General features: G+C 42.3%; 1 protein-coding gene across 1 annotated transcript; it reads right to left on the minus strand.

Moving 5' to 3' along the window:
• Positions 1-226: 226 nt before the first annotated feature.
• Positions 227-18,338, minus strand: VPS4B (vacuolar protein sorting 4 homolog B). The gene is made up of 11 exons (XM_084260831.1): positions 18,230-18,338; positions 15,511-15,622; positions 14,063-14,213; positions 12,767-12,834; positions 10,115-10,234; positions 9,717-9,873; positions 8,207-8,355; positions 7,971-8,052; positions 5,750-5,969; positions 2,295-2,432; positions 227-492 (listed from the first exon to the last, which is right to left on the minus strand). The coding sequence occupies exons 1-11, from the start codon at positions 18,254-18,256 to the stop codon at positions 391-393; spliced, it is 1,326 nt and encodes a 441-aa protein (XP_084116957.1). The 5' UTR covers positions 18,257-18,338; the 3' UTR covers positions 227-390.
• Between the last annotated feature and the right edge of the window lie 307 nt (positions 18,339-18,645).

The raw sequence follows: 18,645 nt of genomic DNA on the forward strand, positions 1-18,645 counted from the left end.
TTCCACCCTTCAAAAAAGGGTTTATTGAGCCTACTGGGAGTTTAAAACTCACTTGTGCCCAGGTCTAATATAATACCTAAAATTGAACTAATCATTTAAAATTTTCTAGTATTTAATAGACATTACCACATCACTTCGCTGTCTCACCCTAAAATTGTATTTTCATATTATTTTTCAATAGGAGACATTTAATAGACATCTGAGGAAAACAATACAATACAAAAGCTTAAGGGTCTTTGCAAAGGTATCTTCTATTCCTTCTGCAAAGTAAGAAAGGAGTGATTTTATTGGCATTTACTTGAAGTGCCATCAATAAAGACACAAGGATACTTAAGAAAGCAAAAAAAAAAAAAAAAAAAGAAGTTCTAATGCTCCACATGTATCTTTGGTTTAGCCTTCCTGACCGAAATCTTCTGTAAACTTCTTTAACTTCTCCAGGTCCTGTTCATTAACTGTTGGTTTTGTGCTGGCTAGCGACCTGAGCATATCGGCCTGTCAGGAAAAAAAAACCCAAAAATAGATCAGGTGTTTTCAGAAACAAGTGTAGTTCTGTTGCTAATGATCTTGTCACTAGGAAAAAGCCTGTTAAAACAAGATGACCATAGGAAAACCTATTTACACAGAACTTTACTTAAACCTTTCTCAGAAAGGCAGCAATTTAACCCTGCAAGACAGACAACTGTCAGAGAGGTTTCTAATAACAAAACCACAACCTCCGGTTTAGGTTTAAGCCACTCATCAATTCAACAAGTTTCTGAACTCATCTCTTTTTACTGAAAAGAACTGAACTTCCCTTTTTTAATTTTGGTCCGTTACCATTTGCAACCCAACTTTAACTACAGCAGTTTAAAGTGGAAAATAATCAGATGTTCCCATGTACTCTTCTTCAATGTCCAACAACATAGAACAGTAGTTTGTGATTCATCTCTAGCAGAGTTTTACTGTTCATGACTGGTAATTTCTGTCTCTCTAATTCAGTCAATATCCTAGATAAATATTTAGATACTGGAAAATAGAGCTGTGAAGTTGAAAGATGCAGTTAAAACACCCTATGAATAAAGAGGGCAAGAAAACAAATCACGTCCTAGACGAAGGCAACAGAAAAAAGCAGTGTCCAACGCTGCATATTACTATAAAATTAAAACCAAACCTGAAAGTTAACACAGATTGTCTAGACTTGGTATTTCCCTCATCAGACACCCTGCTTTGAAAGCATTAATCCCTGATCTTCTTCAGGACAGGAACTGATTTCAGGCACTGAAACAACCCCTGTGCAACTGTAGCGCATCAAAGCCCAGGTACCCAGGAGCACACAGAGAACTGTTACGTTTAACTCCAATCAAGACAGGTTAAAAAGACCTGCTTAGACCATGTGGGCAGAAGTTTTAGGGCAGGACTGCACCTGCCTACCTCCTTTGGGGCTTTCTCAGTATGCAAATATGCAGGGACAATTCTTCTCTGAAATACAGTGATGGCTGCATTTACAGCCCAGTGCCTGCTGCTTCAGAGGCTTCTGATTCCCAGAAAACACACCGACTGCTTTCGTTCATCCTGTCTTGTGCTTGCATATAGGAACTGGCAGCAGCACAGACTTGATCTCAAGTCCTTCCATCAAACACTGTACTTGAATTCAGAATATTCTTTTGTGGCTCTTAGGGAAAAACACACAATGAATGTCCAGCAAGTTTGTTTTGTTTTTTTAAACAATGAACTAAAATTTCAGTTTCTTAAAATTACGTATTTTATTCCCTAGAACAAAACAAAAAGGGCTGTGTCATCTGTGATGAAGTTTAACAAAAACTACCATCACATCCACCATCTTTTTACATTTTATGTTTATACTTGCATTTGTTTCATGGGCAATATTCACCACGGCACAACACTTTCCAATTTATACTGGATTTAATTTTCCACTTCCCAGGATCAATATTAATGCTACGTGGTGATGAGAACAAAGCAGATTGTGGGGCAGGGATCCCAAAGATGTGAAGTGAATAAAAGACAAGTGAAAGAACAGTGGAAGAGCCAGATGCTGTCTCTATGGATGAAATGACACCAGTTGCATCCTGGCCATCAATAGCAGTAAGAAAGAAACACTGTATCAGGGATACAGTGCTGGCTTTTCCCACCAGCGTGCCACACTGTAGCACCGTATGTTGGGAATTCACTATGTGCAGCGTTTCTGAAAACAACTCATTCAGCTGGCCCACATAACCATTTGAAAAAGGTCATTAGCTTAAAGTCTTTTCCAAGCTCTGCAAAGCAAGAAAGAAGTGCTACAAAAGAATACTTACCATGGAAACTTGAGGCTCCAGTAATTTATCACCTGGAACCTCCATCCACGTCATTTCTATGGCGTCAGGATCTCCTGGAGAGCAAGGGGTGAACAAGTCTACCATTGTATTTGGATTAGACACCGATGGTCCTTTAACCTAAAAACAGGAAAAACACTCAGTGTACAGGAGTTGTAATTTTAAAGACAAAACCCAGAAGCTGAAGAGCATCTTTAGTGCAAAAACATTCCTTGATGCTATGCAGGTGTCCCACCCACTGGGAACACACGTCCCATGAAAAAGACATTGTATGAACATACTGGCATCACTGACTGTGAAAGCATGCAGATGTAGCCAGACACTTAAATTCACATCAGGTCAAACCCCAGGAGCCACATCCTCCCAATGTTGTTGATTTCTGTGAAAAACTAACGTGCCAGGGAATCTAGTTGAAGGCCACCCTTCCTAGCCCCTGGTCACTTTGACATTTCATTCTTCTCTGGTTAACATCTCACTAAAAAACTTTTCCATAATTGCCCTCAAGTGCCCCTTAAGCCAGGAAGCCAGCGACGGCTTCATCATCTTTGACATCTGCACTACAACATTCTGAGCACCGACGCTGCCTCAGCGACACTAGACAGAAAAACAGGGCCACCTGCTGGGAGAACACAAAACATCTCTTTCCACACCGACCGGCTCAAAAGAGCTGCACCAGCTGTCTCTTGTTCACTCTGTGCCACGTGTTACCTGGGACCCACAGTTTCCTTTTCCTTCACCACTACCTGAAGCATCAGACATCCACAGGGACTCAAAACATATGTAAAGATTGAAAGACAATTTTGAACAGCAGATAACTGGAATTTCCTGTTCCAAACTGCATTTAAAGCACAATCCCAAAGAGCAGAGATTGTAATATTCAAAATGCACCAACAAACCTGTAGCATCATATAGATTGAGGAATGGTTTACAATAAATTAGTAATAACCAAGGCATAATTGTGTAACTAGGGCAAGTTATCTCTTATGATGCAAATAATCAATATAGCTAAGATTTGCTTATAAAATAGGAAATCACATCCAATTAAAGTACTAACAAAAGTGGAATCACCTTGGTTTATCAGAGCGCTCAGAGTACTGCATTTGTGGGTTGTATGAGTGTTGGTTTTTTGTTTTGCCTTCCTTGGGGGCAGGGGGGCAAAAGGAGGCAGGAGGTAAGAATTGCTTTTGGGTTGCTCCACAAACTGTGGCAACTGAGGTTATTTCATTGCTCCATGGTAGTTTGAGACACGCCTCAGATTCTTCCAAAGCTGAACACAGTTGAACAAAGTGACAATAACTAAAAGGCCAGAAGCATCACTGTCACTTAAAATTCAACAATGGATAAATACTCCAGGCATCATTCCTTAAGGGAAGGGAGTATCCAGCAAGTCCTTGATACATGAAAGTAACTGTTGATTTTTAAAGAAATGCAGTTTACAACATAGTGTTACTGCTGGAGTTGCCCCCTTTCCCTTCAAATCTTAAGCTGAATGTGTTCTTTGGAACAAAAACACACGGCAAAAAAGAGCTTATCTTCAATTCCAAGTAACTGCAGTGGTTTGGTTTAGGGCCCTTCATGCTTTTAAGCCTGGCCGAGTTACTAGTGAAAAACCCCCAAACCTGTAACTGAGATGACCGAGAGCTGCTGCGAACACAAGTTACACACCACATATCTCAGAATCTGAAATTTTTCCTACCTTACCCAACCCCCACACCTACTCTTTAAAGAAGCAATGAGATAAGAGTTTTCCTTTACAGCAGCAAAAACCTCTGCAGGATACCATGACCCACCTTCACTCAAGACACATGAATTTCCCTAAAAATCAAAGCTTGCAGTAAAAATGTGAACAAAACATAGTGTTACTTTGAGTCTACTCTCAAAAATGCTACACAGAAAAAAAATGTATTTAATACACACTATATGTGTTTGGAACATTGATATGACCATTGATAACATCATCATACTTTTTTTTTTCCAACTTGAGAACCCAAGGCATTTAGAGAACAGTTAATTTGATTGAACAAGATCAGCATGTGCTAATTCTCCAGGGGAGAAAAAGCATTCCCATACTTAATGGATTTAGACCTCTAGTTGGCTCTTTGTCAGATAAAGTCTTTGCAACCAGAACATTTGGAATAAAAGTTTAGGACACTACAGAGCATGGAGAGGTAACAACAAGATAAGCCAAACAAAATAGTTTCAAAAGTCTCTTTAGAATGCATTTAAATAAGTATAAAGTAGTTTTCATATTACAGCAGCACCCACAGGATGCTACACGCTGCCCAAACAACGAAGCATAGACCTTGCTCTGTTGTCTTGCCTCTGTACTACTGTTGAGTAACACTGATTCCATGCTTTTACCAAACCTTAATCTGTCAGTTTGAAAAATATGGGAAGTCAGCAGAATGTGCGTAATTATAATCCATCTGTTCCCATATGGATGAGGGACACTGTTTTGGTTTCTGTGTTGCAACGTTTTGGTTGTGGGGCTGGGGGCTGCAGGGGTGGCTTCTGCAAGAAGCTGCTAGAAGCTTCCCCTAGGTCCCACAGAGCCAATATCAGCCAGCTCCAGCCCATCAGTGACAGTGCCTCTGGGATAATAGTTAATAAGGGGAAAAAGCCTAGTGGGAGCTTTTGCAGCAGAGGTAGGAGTGCAGAGATGGGAAAAGCTGCAGACACCCAGGTCAGTGAAGGGGAGGAAAGAGGTGCTTCAGGTGCTGGAGCAGATACCCCTGCAGCCCACAGAGAAGACCACAGTGAGGCAGGCTTTCTCCTTACAGCTCATGGAAGATGATGGGGAACAGATCCACCTGCAACGTGTGGAACACCAGAGCAGATGGAGACACCCGAAGGAGGTTGTGACCCCATGGGAAGCCCACACTAGAGGAAGCTCCTGGCAGGACCTGTGGCCCCATGGAGACAGGAGCCCACACTAGAGCAGGTTTGCTGGCAGGAGCTGTGACCCCATGCTGGAGCAATTTGTGAAGATCTGCAGCTCATGGGAAGGACTCATGTTGGAGGAGTTGGGGGAGAATGTCAATCTAGCACAAAAACATTTATTTGAACATGCTAGAAAAACATGAAGAACCACATAACTTGATCCAGTAAAAGAGCACCTCTGTAGCATTCCCATTTAAGTCAAAAATCAAACTGAATGCTTCTAACACAACCAAGAGAAGAGTCAGATCTCGGATTACAGACCACGAATACCCATAAACTAGCTCCACCACAATCATGGGAGGACTGAGGGGAGGATGGGAACAAAAGGAGGAAGAAAAAAAGAGGAAGAACACCCAAGTTCTCCCCGATCAATAAAAATGACATTCGTAAGTATACAGAATTACCCAAAGCCAAACTCAGTTTATTTGCAAGGAATTTTTAAGCTAAGGTGGTCCTCTGAGTTGAAGTAACTCAAAAATATTTTGATCCCTACTTACTTTTTTAAAGTGAGTGGCTGATTGCACTTTTCTGACGGGCTGCATCAGTGCATCGCGCACGATGATGCTTATGTCAGCGCCGGAGTAGCCGTCGGTTCTCTTCCCCAGCTCGCGGTAGTCGGACTCTGTCAGGACGTTTGGCGTTGACCCAAGGTGCAGTTTGAACATTGCAGCCCTGGCGTGGTCTTCAGGTAAAGGGATATAAATACGCTTCTCAAACCTGGTTTGAAGGAGGACAAACAACATGTTCCACAGATGCTCACGCAGGTGCAGAGTGGAAAGAACCTTACCAAAATAAGCATAGAGCTTGTTCCCGACAATATTAGAAAGAGGCAGTTTCAGTATTATAAACCTTTAAAAAATATTTCTAAGGCAAACATTGAACAACCTGTTCTCATAAATAATACTGTAGCTATTATAAGGTAACACCCAGAATTAAACAGCTATTTCTTTTTCAGGACAAAGATCATCTCTTCAGACTGAAGTTTTTCCACATTCTCTCCGGTCTGTTTTTTTAAAAGAAGAAAAAAAAAACCCAAACCCCAGAGGGGGGGAAAGTCTTTAAGTGTTGGAGTGTATTTGTACAGTTTTCACGCCCCAAGAGAGAACTGCCTGATAACAAGCTGGCAAAACCACTTTCTACAGTCTCCAACTAAATTAAAGAAAACATAGTTAGAAGCAAATTTCAAGTCATATTCTCCATACAGCTGTCAGGAGAAAACATTGGTAACTGCAGTTCTTTCTTTGAAGCAGCATCTGTTCTCACAGTGGGGATTACTTCCCACCAACAAAATAAAAGCCATTCCAAATTCTGTAGGACACAATTTGATATACATGACAAAGTGGGACAACTCCATGACAAGTTAATTGGATTACTGCCATTGTTGTACAAGATCCTTTAAGTCTTATGGACAAGAGTTAGAGAGCTACTGTTTCACACTGCAGAGAATCAGAGAATGGTTTGGGTTGGAAGGGACCTTTAAAGGTCAACTAATCCAACCCCCTTGCCATGAGCAGGGACACCCTCAACAAGGCCAGGTTGCCCAAAACCCCATCCAACTTGGTTGTGGACACTACCAGGGAGAGGGCATCCTCAACTTCTCTAGGAAACCTGTACCAGTGTCTTGTCACCCTGATCATCATAATAAAATTAAAAAAAGTCTTCCTTACATCCAATCTAACCCTACCTTCTTCTAATTTAAAACCGTTGCCCCTTGTCCTGTCATTAAAGGCCTTGGTTAAAAAAAATACCACCCAAATATTCTCCATCTTTCTTATAAGCCCCCTCCATATATCGAAAGGCCACAACATCTCCCTGGTGCCTTTTCTTCTCCAGGCTGAACAAGCCCAACTCTCTCAGCTCGCCTTCACAGGAAAGGTGTTTCAGCCCTCTGATCATCTTTGTGGTGCCCTCTGGACTTACTCTATCAGGTCCACTTCTGTCTTGCCCTGTGGCCCCCACAGCTGGAATTTCAAGAATGACTTGAAATTTTAAGCAACATATTCACCTCTAAATCTGTCTCACACAAAACTACAGTCATACATGTTGGAAGCAACTTCTAGAGGGGGTCTAGCACCCAATCAACATATGGCCAGCTTGAAAGAAGTATATAAATAAAAGCCAGTGCCAGTCACAAAAAACTAATGCTTCTTTAGCCTACACAAATAACCATTATTCAAGCTGTGTCCTCATCATGACACAATCATACTTGTCATAGCTCAAAGAAAGCTCCTGCTAATCTACACCCCCCCCACCAGTTATAACATGCACTGAAAGACTGCCAATTATGCCTGACCAGTAGAAAAAAATGGCCTGTGTAATATAAGGGTACATATCCATGAAATAAAACTCTTGAATAGCTTGAGTTAACAGCTGAAAAGGAAAGCTCTACCTCGTCTTGCCCTTGAGGTGTGTATTTTGTATGGTCCCCCAAGCCCACTGGAAAACCAACCAGTAAGGAAATGGAGTAGTCTTCTGCTTGCTCAAGCACAAGCAGCTAACCAAGAGATCAAATACAACACAGGGCCAATATAAGAGTGAACAATCTACCTCTTTAGAGGGGCAAGGGACTACTAATTTTGCTCAGTCCATCTCATAGATTTAAGTAGAAGAACACTGGCCACATCTGCAAACATGACTTGCATTACTAGCTCAAGCAGCCTCAGACTGAAGCCTTACAACAGTTGCAAAGTTCACACCAGGAAGAAAGTGCCAACATACCTTCTCCTGATAGCAGAATCCAAAACCCAGGGTATGTTTGTCGCTCCTAAGACCAAGATTCCCTCATTGTCGTTACCAACTCCTACATCAGGGCAGAAATAATGTCACCATTTAGATGATAAACAGATAAAATGCCATCAAAATTTAACAAGGCAGCACTGCAGAACTTGTACAGGCTACACTAAAGCCACTCACTTGAATTCCTTTGACTGACTGTGGGAACCAAGCGAACTTACCTTGCATTTGGACTAGAAATTCTGTTTTTATCCGTCGAGCCGCCTCACTTTCGTTTTCGCTCCGCGACGCACAGAGGGAATCGATCTCATCAATGAAGATGATAGAAGGCTTGTTTTCTCGGGCCAGCTGGAACAGGTTTTTCACTAATCTTAAAAAAGGGAAACAGCTTCAGTTATATAATGGCTACAAGAGGCTAAAAAGTACAAGCTAAAACAAAGCTACTCCAAGATACAACATTCTCTCAGCTCCAAGAGTCAGCATTATACTGAGACAGCCCACCATAAAGGGAGGTGACGTATTTTAGAGTACTCCAGGCACTGTTTTGCAAGGTAAAGTCATTTTTCAGTGTACATTTCTATGATGCAGCCTGGACTGTACAAACCCACCACTTGACACATTCAAAAGAACATGACTTCCTCTTATTTAACATTCATAACCTAATTGAATTAATTCTAGTGATTCTGTAAGAAAAAACATGTATATTTACTTTATACAACTTCACTACATACTTTTTACGTAAGAAGAAAAGTTGGTTTGCAAAAAACCCACCCCGACAAAACCAAGCAATAGGTAACGTAGCCATATCTTATTAACAAATTTTATTAAATGAAAACAAAAAAATAAATAGGAACATGCTTGGAAATTCTTCATGTTACCAGCACTAAGTCTCTGGCAACAGCCTCAAAGTCAAACAAAAAAATGCCAAGCTGGACTCCAGTTCTGTATTCCTTTTGCAACAGAAAAAAAAGCAGCTTAAGGTTTCCAGCTTTTGGGGAAAAAAATCCCCAGTTCAAACACTTTAGATAATGACTTCATCCTAACAACTTTGGTGTTGCTCAGTCAAACTATTTAAGCATGGTTTTGACAAGTATTCTCATGATCATATGAAAGCCCTTTATGTACCACAAACCCAGAGCCTTTTCTTAATTCAGGAAGTCTCCACTGAAAGCCCAGGCAGACAAACTCCTACAGTTCTAGACTGCAGCCAACACATTGCTTCAGGTTTCCTGTTCTTCTTCATAATAATGAATGAAGATGTAATGTGGGGAACATGAAATTTTCTTTCACAGCTGCTCCCGTGATTCAGCTTTTTTCAAGCCTTTTCCAGATTTTTGATTAATATCAGAAAAAAGTAAAAACACTTCTGTACAGGTAAAGAAATTCTGTTTGTCAACAGCTCAGTTGCTGGGACAGATAAGCAGGGAGGTGCCAAGAGGCAGAGTACCCCCACACTTCTGACTGATGTAGTGTGCAATCACAGCTGACTTCAGAAGAGGGCTGAGGTCCATCTTCCTCTTGAAACTTATCTTGGGCACTGAAGAGAGGCACAGCTGCAGCAGCCCAGGATGCAGCACATGGTGCCTTTACACAGCACTGCAGCATGAAGCACAGAAACACCTGAAGTTTGATTTTAAAACGACAGGATCCTTCCTTCAAACTCAATTTCTTCACAGCACTTTATCTACTCTACATTAATTCTTTCCTGGACCTCTAGCAAATCTGACTTACTTTTCACTTTCACCCAACCACTTCGAGACAAGGTCAGAGGAAGACACTGAGAAGAAAGTAGAGTTGTTTGCTTCTGTTGCCACAGCTTTTGCTAAATAAGACTTTCCTGTTCCCGGTGGTCCAAACAGGAGAATCCCTCTCCAGGGTGTTCTCTTTCCTGCAAAAGAGAAACCATCAGTCTTCAAAATACAGTAGAAAAACAGAACCTATTTTTCTGATTAAGCCCCGCTAATTCTACTCAGACGTTTTCCACATCTACCCATGAAACTCCTCTCAGACGGAGCACAGTCCCTTGTTAAGAGCTCAGCTTGAGTCTCTGATGCATTGGGGTAACCCTCTTCTCAGAACCCAGAGCTGGTCTTCACTGGCCAACAGCAAATACATGCTGGAATTCTGACCTGTGAACAGGTGTGGAAATTTAATGGGCAAGATCACTGCTTCTTTAAGTGCTTCTTTGGCACCTTCGAGGCCAGCGACATCACTCCACTTGACGTTCGGCCGCTCCATAACAATTGCTCCTATAAGAAGAGATTGTATAAATTAGTGATGTGCATATCTCTTCACAACATCAATAAACTCCACTTTGCAAAGAACATTTTTTGAAGAAGTCTATCCCCATGGCCATATTGAATAAAGCAAGGTGTTCCTAAGCAGATGAAAACAATGACCACTCAAATTTCTACATATGTAGAAATAGTTATGTCTACAGATGCCTGCCACATTGTTTTACCACAATAAACAACAGATAGCCAGAATACTAGACAGATAACAGAAGCCCTGCAATGGTCAAAGCCAGTCCACAGCTGCCCAGCAAACATGCATTTAGTAATGACAGACAAGCACCGTCTCTAATAGGTTCCCAGGCACTGCCTCCTCAGGAAACCACCACTGTACCTCCTGAAAATTTTGTATGTAGCTGCACTACCCAGGATCTGTAAGAGTCTCCAGCAGATAAAGTAACTTTTTGGGTACCTCCAGGTGTGCAGCAAACAATAGAACTGTCCAATGGTAATGGCCTCTGACAGTTAGGGCTGAAAGCATCAAAAAGTTTATGTGGAGCCTGCTTAGCTGCAGAAGAGTCTTCTGCACCTAATCTTCTTGGGCTAGCCATATTCTTCCATGGTTTATCACCAAGTTAGCCAGTGAAACTGTAATTTAGCCTCCTCTTCAGACTGACATACCGAACATTTTCTCTTGACTGCTTTTCAATGGCACAACTTGGACCTGTGCTAGTGACTGAGCATTAGTTCCTGTAATCCTAGCCAATGCAAATTCAAAGGGCAAGAGACATTTTCTCAGATGAACAAATGTCAACCAGACCAGTGCTTATCTAAGTACTCAAACACACCAAAAGTTTCAGTTGACCTATTTCTTTACAAGGGGCTTTCAATAATCTCACAATTGGCTTTCAGCAGCTATTTTCTTGAAGCTTGTACATTATGCCTTCAGGCTTTTTTTTCTTCTACAGGATTGAAAATTTACTGTTACTCACTGGTTAATGAATAAAGCAAATAATACTTGCTTACTTGTTGCATTAAATGATTTTCATAGGTGGGTTACATATCAGGGTTTTTTAATATAAACAGAACTATGGGCTCCATCACTAAAATAATTAATAGTACAGGTTAAAAAACCAGATATGAACACGAGATTGTTTTCAAGTTGAAATATCACAGTTACCTGCCATCAGGGGATACCATGTTAACTGAAATTACTGCATGGTTAAAACATGATCTGTACCAGGACATAAACGAGACAGACCATAGCCTTCCTAATTTTGTAAGTGTAAATTAATAGCTGGAAGATCAAGTAAGAGGCCTTTAAATTCTAAACAAGATTACATGACAATAGACCCTCAGCTACTGTCCAGGCTAAATGTTACTTGTCACTTTCCCACAATAAACCAACTTACTATATTTAGAAGTCATTATAAATACCCATATGTTTGGGAAAGTTCTAGAAGGCAAAGTCAGCTATGAGTAACAAGGCAGCAAAATTCTGTGGCTGTTGTGGGAAGCAAAACAAACACAAGAAACTTGAAGGCTGACCAGAGTTTGCATTATCTGAATAAAAGACTTCTGCATTGTTTACAGGCACCAAGGGTTTCACGCCTCAGATGTTCAAGCAACCAAATGTCTAAGTGGGAACGCTGTCATTTCATTGAAGTAGCAAAGAAATGGTGGGTGCAAGAAACTATTTCTTGAAGATCAAACTGAAGGTCAGATTCAAGTGGAAAGTCTTTACAGCAACAGACTGCCTAAGAGTCCAATGCCTACCATTATTCTGTCATTTTAAAATAGAGGAAACTGTTCCATAGAACTGTGCATAGAATCAAACGTGCAGAGAAGTAGAAAAAGCATGAGAGTTTCCAAAGAGAACAATAGCTTCTGAAATTACACAAGTAGAAATCTGTTACACACATTTGATACTTGTTACTGAAAAACAGGGGGAGAACCATGCAGTTTCCTTCTGGCAGTCACACTCTGACCAATTCTTCACCATTAAAGGTTAGTAAGTATCAAGCCAAACCTCTTTTTTTACTCTGTATGGAGCTATGAGTGCCTGTGTAGGAGAAGCTGCCCGTTAGCATAACTGGGCTAGAATCCAGGCTATCAACGTCTAAACTGAGCACAAGATTTTTTGGTGAAAACACTCCTGCTTACCCTGTTTGTATGATGGTCTGTTACTTTAACCTCTGGGCAATACTTCAATGCACTTTAGAATAAAAAAATACTGGTTCAGTTTAGCCAACAGCTACCTGGAATCTTGCAACTTCTCCCTTTGAAAAATGCTATCCTGATAAATAGTGAAATATTAACATGAAGCACAGGGGTACAGGAGACAGATTTCAACATAGTAACAGTTTAATTTCAGGGCAAACAAGCCCATACTTCCATAAAGACGATGGGGCTTTCTGTACGTGAAGGGTGCATACTAGTTGAGCCACAAATAAACAGTAAATTAATCCATAAAGTGTAGGTGGCAAAAATAAAGGTTATTTGCTTGACTGAAGCCATGCCTGTTTAAAGAAAATGATGCTTCAAAATTACCTTGAAGTTGATTCTGTAACTTCTTTTTTTCAGGATCTTCTGACTCCCCTTCATCATCACTCTCATTCCTGCTTTGGAAACAAGAAAAAGTATTGAAACACAGTAAAAAGAGACCACCATCTTAGGATAAAAATCAGAATGCAAAAAGCAGAACCACCACCAGTCTGAGGAAAGAAAGAAACCCTAAGATGCTTTCAGATCTCTACATGTTTACATTATTGTACTCCTACTTTTCTACACCATACCCTTTCTAATTCACCCTCTTCACCCTTTCAATTTCCCCTTATGGGTCAAGCTCTTTGAACACACTTCTACATGTCTCGAGTCATCCTGTGGGAAACAAGCCATTGTATTGAGAGCAACATGGAAGCACTAAAATGGTTTATTTATAGATACTGGCACTTATGCTCTGTCTGCAAATGCAACAGGACTCTCTCAATTTCATCTAGTACTATGAAACACTACACTCTAACCTTCTTTGAGCAAAGGAAACTGAAAGTAAAAGGAGGAAAAAAAAAAAAAGAGTCTAGATAGTGAACAACTGGAGTAGAGGTCATAAAAATACATGTGGCCTCTGTGGTATTACCAATTCCTTCAATTATAAAACACAGTACAGCTCAAAAAATAAAACTGATGAGACGAGTAGACAATGAAGGAGACTGAAAATCAGGTGAAGTTTCAAGAGACAACTGAGCAACCCTATCTGTTTGGGACTTCTGAGGAGGGCAGTCCCACCAGAAAATGCCATCCTGATCCCTTCCTCTCCCCACCCCAATAAAGGCAGTACCGGTCCCAACCAAATCTAACAGGAAAAGGAGGAAAGCAGTGGAGAGACCAGGTGGCAGCAAGACATTAGAGTGATTCAGCCCATCTTACAGAATTTCAGCCTACATAGAGATTGGCACTGCCTATCAAGTGAGAGAGATCAAACTAAGGCCACAGCAATCAGTAAATTAATTTTCAGTTTGTAGGTATTTAAATGTAGGAAAATTTTAAGAGTCATCGGGTTGTCAGCCATTAAACCTGATAACCATATGTTAGTCTGAAACAGCTTCAATTCTTCAGTGAATTTCCTACAAAAAATGTTCACACACTTCAGTAAACAAGCACAGAAATGCCCCCAATGCTCATTCATGTTATTTTTCTTTTTCTTTTTTTTCTTAGCCCACTGTATTTCAGCATTAGCAGTCATCTGAAGCATTTCAAAGACACTAGTTAAAATGACCTTTGAAGAGTTGAATTTTAGAATAAGCTGAGTTCAGGAAGTATTTTGCTTTACCTTCTCCAAAAACATACCCTTTTCCATCAGTAGGACCAGACTCTTTAACTGGCTTTGGTGCAGATTTTTCTTTCTTTTTCAGATATTCTTTCAGTTTTTCTGCTCTGTCCAAGTATTCTGTACATTTCACTCTAATGCTCTGTTTTGCTTTATCACCCTGTGCTTCATCTAAGAGTTTGAAGAGAAACAATGCTCTGTTAACAGCAAAACACATGTGCATCAACCAAAAATAAAAAACCAAAACAAAAGACTAAATCTCTTTTGTCTTTCTAGCTTATCAATGTACTTCTCTTAAGGTTCACCCCATAACCCAACGCCTCAGCTACTTATTTTTTCCACTATACCGTGGAAAGAAGAGACAGGAAGGGTGTCATCACCTACCAGAAATCAAATATACACCTGAATACTGCTTTGTCTTAAAATTTGACTTTAAAGAATCAAGGACAATGGCACTGGAAGCTATTCTGTCAGCCTATCAAGCTGCTATACTTTGTCTTAATAAACCCTTTTCTAAAACAGCTCATCAAGAAGCTGCTTGTGCTTAGCATTACTTAGAAACATTATTTTTCTGTAAGCTATTTCAAAAGATGTTTACATCATGATGAAAAAAAAGTTACATAAAATATCTGAAAGGTTTATGTCCTAAGTTTCCAAAAGTACATCAGTGTTGTTAAAAGCCCAGAAAGTGATGTTCTGATAAAGTCTGTAAGATATAAAGGGATAGAAAGTGATAAAACAATCCTAAATGACTATGAAGAAAAAGGTGTTGTTTTCATCACCTGTAAGTGCACTGATGTCAGGTGAGCAACCCTAGCCACTTAAATTAGGGCTGCACCTACTTTAGGATAGCCCACTCCTTGCATAAAAACACTGGACACGACACAAGGTACACAGAAGTGTGAAGAAAATGCATAAAATAATTAGGAGAATATGGAAAAGGAAGAGAAAATACAACATACAAGTCCATCTCGTACATTTTGTTGGCCAAGATGAACAGCAAGACTATGACATTAAGGAGCAAAAAACCACCAGCAGAGGGGCTGTAGAAAGGCAAGTGGCAGGAGTTAAGGAGCAAAAAATGCTCCACGAATACAACAAAGACTTCTTGTGTAACATGTTGTTTTCAGCACAACAGAAATACAGGGAACCCTAAACTTATAGTCACATTTCCTCATGTGCACTGGTCAGCCTGAAACATTGCTACAGAAGTCCAGAGGGGAGACAGCAAAGCCCTGTCTCCCCGTCTGGAAAACTAAACCAAAACACAAGTAAATCTGATTGCTTATTAGAATGGAGCAGGCACACAACACAGTAAAGGCAAAAGATATAAGCTGAGTCAAACTACAGTCAGCAGGTATCAACTGGTGATGAAAGTAAAAATTTAAACACCAATGTCAACATAAGAAAGTCCTCTGTGCAATCTGACTCCTAAACTCTCCCTCCTCACCGAATGCATTGCACTTACATTTGACCACATGCAGAAAATACTGCACAGCGTGTTGGTACAAGCGGAAGGCTTCCTCGTAGTTTCCTGCTTTATCTTCTTCTGCTGCTTTGCTAGCAAGGCTTATTGCTTTCTGTAACACAAGCATGTAATTAAGTGCTGCATGAGAGCATTCTGCATCATCAGAGAGACATTTTAAGCTGCTGCTCTGTTTCTGCTGGGCGGTTTTTCTGCTCTTTGACATCTACCCCAGAAAGTCGAAGGCAACTGATGGCAGGTCTCAGGTGGTGCTTTGTGCATAACACAGTATTTCCATCCTTTTATGAAGGGATTAACAAATTGCTGAAATTTACTACCACACAAAAAAAGTGTAAGGGAGAAGAGCAAGTTTCTGTGCAGTAAGTTGAAACTTAGTTTGTCTACGTGGTTTTTCTTTCCAATCTTTTGTAATTATTATGGGTTGATTTGGAAATATATTCTAAAAGGGGGTTTTTTGAATCACAAACCCAGATGTTTTGAACTACGACTGATGAGATCAGTGAATCCTGTCAACAGCAGAGTCAATATAGGAAGTCTGCACTTGAACTAGCACTAGCATTCTTCCAACCCTAAACTGGGAGATATCTTCAGAGACCAACAATTTGTTTAGCTTCTCTGGAAGGATTTAGGCTCTTCATATACCAAGTGAGAAATTCTAACTACCACTTCAGGAGGAGGGCAGAAAACCCACCCGACAGAAAACATACCCAAATCACAAGCATCAAGAAAAGCTCCAGAAGTCATGGATGGATTTTTGTTTGTTGAGCTAGTTTCAGATAAATCAGAGGGTGATTTTAAGCCACTGCAGTGCACACGCTGGCCTGTGGGTTTGTTAATATCACCGTTATTCCCTTGCTCCTAAGTGATTATTACTTTTCATTACACTTTGCTCCTTGGAATGCCTATGCCACTTCAGGACAATGAAAACTGTTGGGTTGGATAAGTAGTTCATTTTATTAAAAAAAAAAAAAAGGCAATTGGTTAGTCAGAGTTAACCAACACTAACTAAACCTTCTATAACCCCACACGTTATTTTCCCACATTCAGTCAATTTCTTTTCCTAAGCACTATTACTGTGCTCAGGCTGATTATGATAATGTCAAGGAGCAAGGTGAAGAACTTCAACTGCACCAGGGAGTTTTCATTTGACAACCAGGGGCACATTCTCTTGCCACTATTCAGACACTGGTGCGTTTCAGGCAAAATAAAGCGAGTCAACAGTAGCTGTTCTCACTGCAGAACAAACAGCAAAGTCTCTCACTCTGTTGCTTTGTGTTGCTGTCTTGGAAGCAGAGACTGTCTCATCAGATCTACCCAAAATCAAAGAGTAATTTATTTAAAGACAATGATCCAGCAAAGCAGATTCTGTGGCTCTGTTGTGAGCACCGTAAAAGCATCTGTTTCTTTGGAACAGAATTTGTTTTTTCCTTTTTAGAGAAACCATGAGCTGGTAAGTCCCCTCCTTGCTGCTCACCTTGTGCTGCCTCTGTTAGGCCCCTCTATATGCCATTCAAATCCAGCAAAAGAGCAAAAAAAATAACTCAAACCCCAAAGTTATTTTCTTCTTCAATCCCTTTAGCGACTCAAATTACCACAGGACAGTCCAACGATTCTTGGATCCAGTACAACGATAGTGACACACGTGTGACTGCAAACTCAGAGATTAAATAGCAAAGACTCACTACTAAAAGGGGACTGTGAGAAAATGAGGCACATTGCAGCCCCACACCTCTGAAATAGAAAAATACCTCTGAATCCTACACTGGCTGATTTTGCTATACTTGCTCTCTATAAAGAGAGTACTACTTAGGTTAGATTCTCAGGTCTAATACTTCCTCACATCAGCAGGCATCTTAAGTCTATTATTGTGATGAAAAGCACTGCTACCAAACTGGAAACGGTCCCTCAGGAAGTTGTACAAACTAGGGCATAGATGACCAGGTCTAACTACCCATAAGGCACAAACTGTAGCCGGCTATACAGTTTGAGAGTTTGATGAATAACATCACTCTCAGAAAGCTCACTGACACAGACAGGCTTCATTCTCCTTACTCTAGACCCTGCAATATCTTCCCCCAACTCTGTCAGTGTAAACATTGCATCGCTCTAATGAGTTTACATGGTTCAAAAACAGCTGGAGCAAAAAGGGCTGGTGTCAACACTGGTAATTTCCGGACCTGTTCTGCCAACCAGCCACGGCGTGGATTATACTGCACAGCTGAGCGCCAACGCGAACAGAAAAACAGAACAGGCCAGGAGTTCCCAGCCACAGACTCACAAGAAACGCGTGCCAAGGTACGCGCCGAGACCACCGGAGGCAGCGGCGCTCCCCAGGATCCCATCAGGCCCCGCAGGTTCCCGTCCCCTCGCCGAGGTCCCGGCGCCTGCCTCCCGCAGAGGCCGGGGCGGCTGAGGGGATTAACCTGCGGCCTCTGCCGCTCCCGAGCCGCGCCCCCTCGGCACCCCCTTGCGGCTGCGCCCGCCGACACAGCCAGCCCGCGGCCCCCCCCGACGGCGCCCCCAGCCCCGCCAGCGGCAGCGCGCCCTGTCCCCCCTCCCGCCCGCAGGCCCGGCCCAGGACGCCCCACGGGCGGGCGGGCGGCGGGGGCGCCCCCAACCCCGTTCTCTCCAGCCCGCGGCCCCCCGGCCGCCGCCGCCTGCCGGCTCCGCCCCGCCCCGGTTAGGGCCGGCGCCGCTGTACCTGCAGGTTGCCGCTATTGCCCGCCATAGCGGAGCGGTGGAAGGAGACCGGAGAAGAGAGCGCAGGCCCGGGGCTGCCGCCGGTGGTGCTCCCCTCCCCCCGCCGCCGCCGCCGCCCACAGAACCGAAACCACAGCCCCCGCCGGGCGCTTCCGCACCGCCAACACCGACGCTTCCGCTTCCGGACACCGCCCGGTGCGTCGCGCCTGACGTCGGCGCCATGCGCCTCACCCTGCCCCGCCCCGCGGCGGGGGGCACTGTGCGCATGCGTGCGCCGCGTGCGGCCCGGGGTGGCGGTGTGCGCGGGGCGTGGCTTTGCTGCCGTCAGCTGGCGGGCGGCCGCCGCCCGGCCCGGCTCTGCCCCTGGGTCCTTGTGTCGCCCGAGGCTCGGCCAAGGACCGGGTACTTTCCTGCCAG

The sequence above is a fragment of the Gallinula chloropus genome, assembly GCF_964237585.1.
Source record: "Gallinula chloropus genome assembly, chromosome: 2".
Classification (NCBI taxonomy): Eukaryota; Metazoa; Chordata; class Aves; order Gruiformes; family Rallidae; genus Gallinula; species Gallinula chloropus.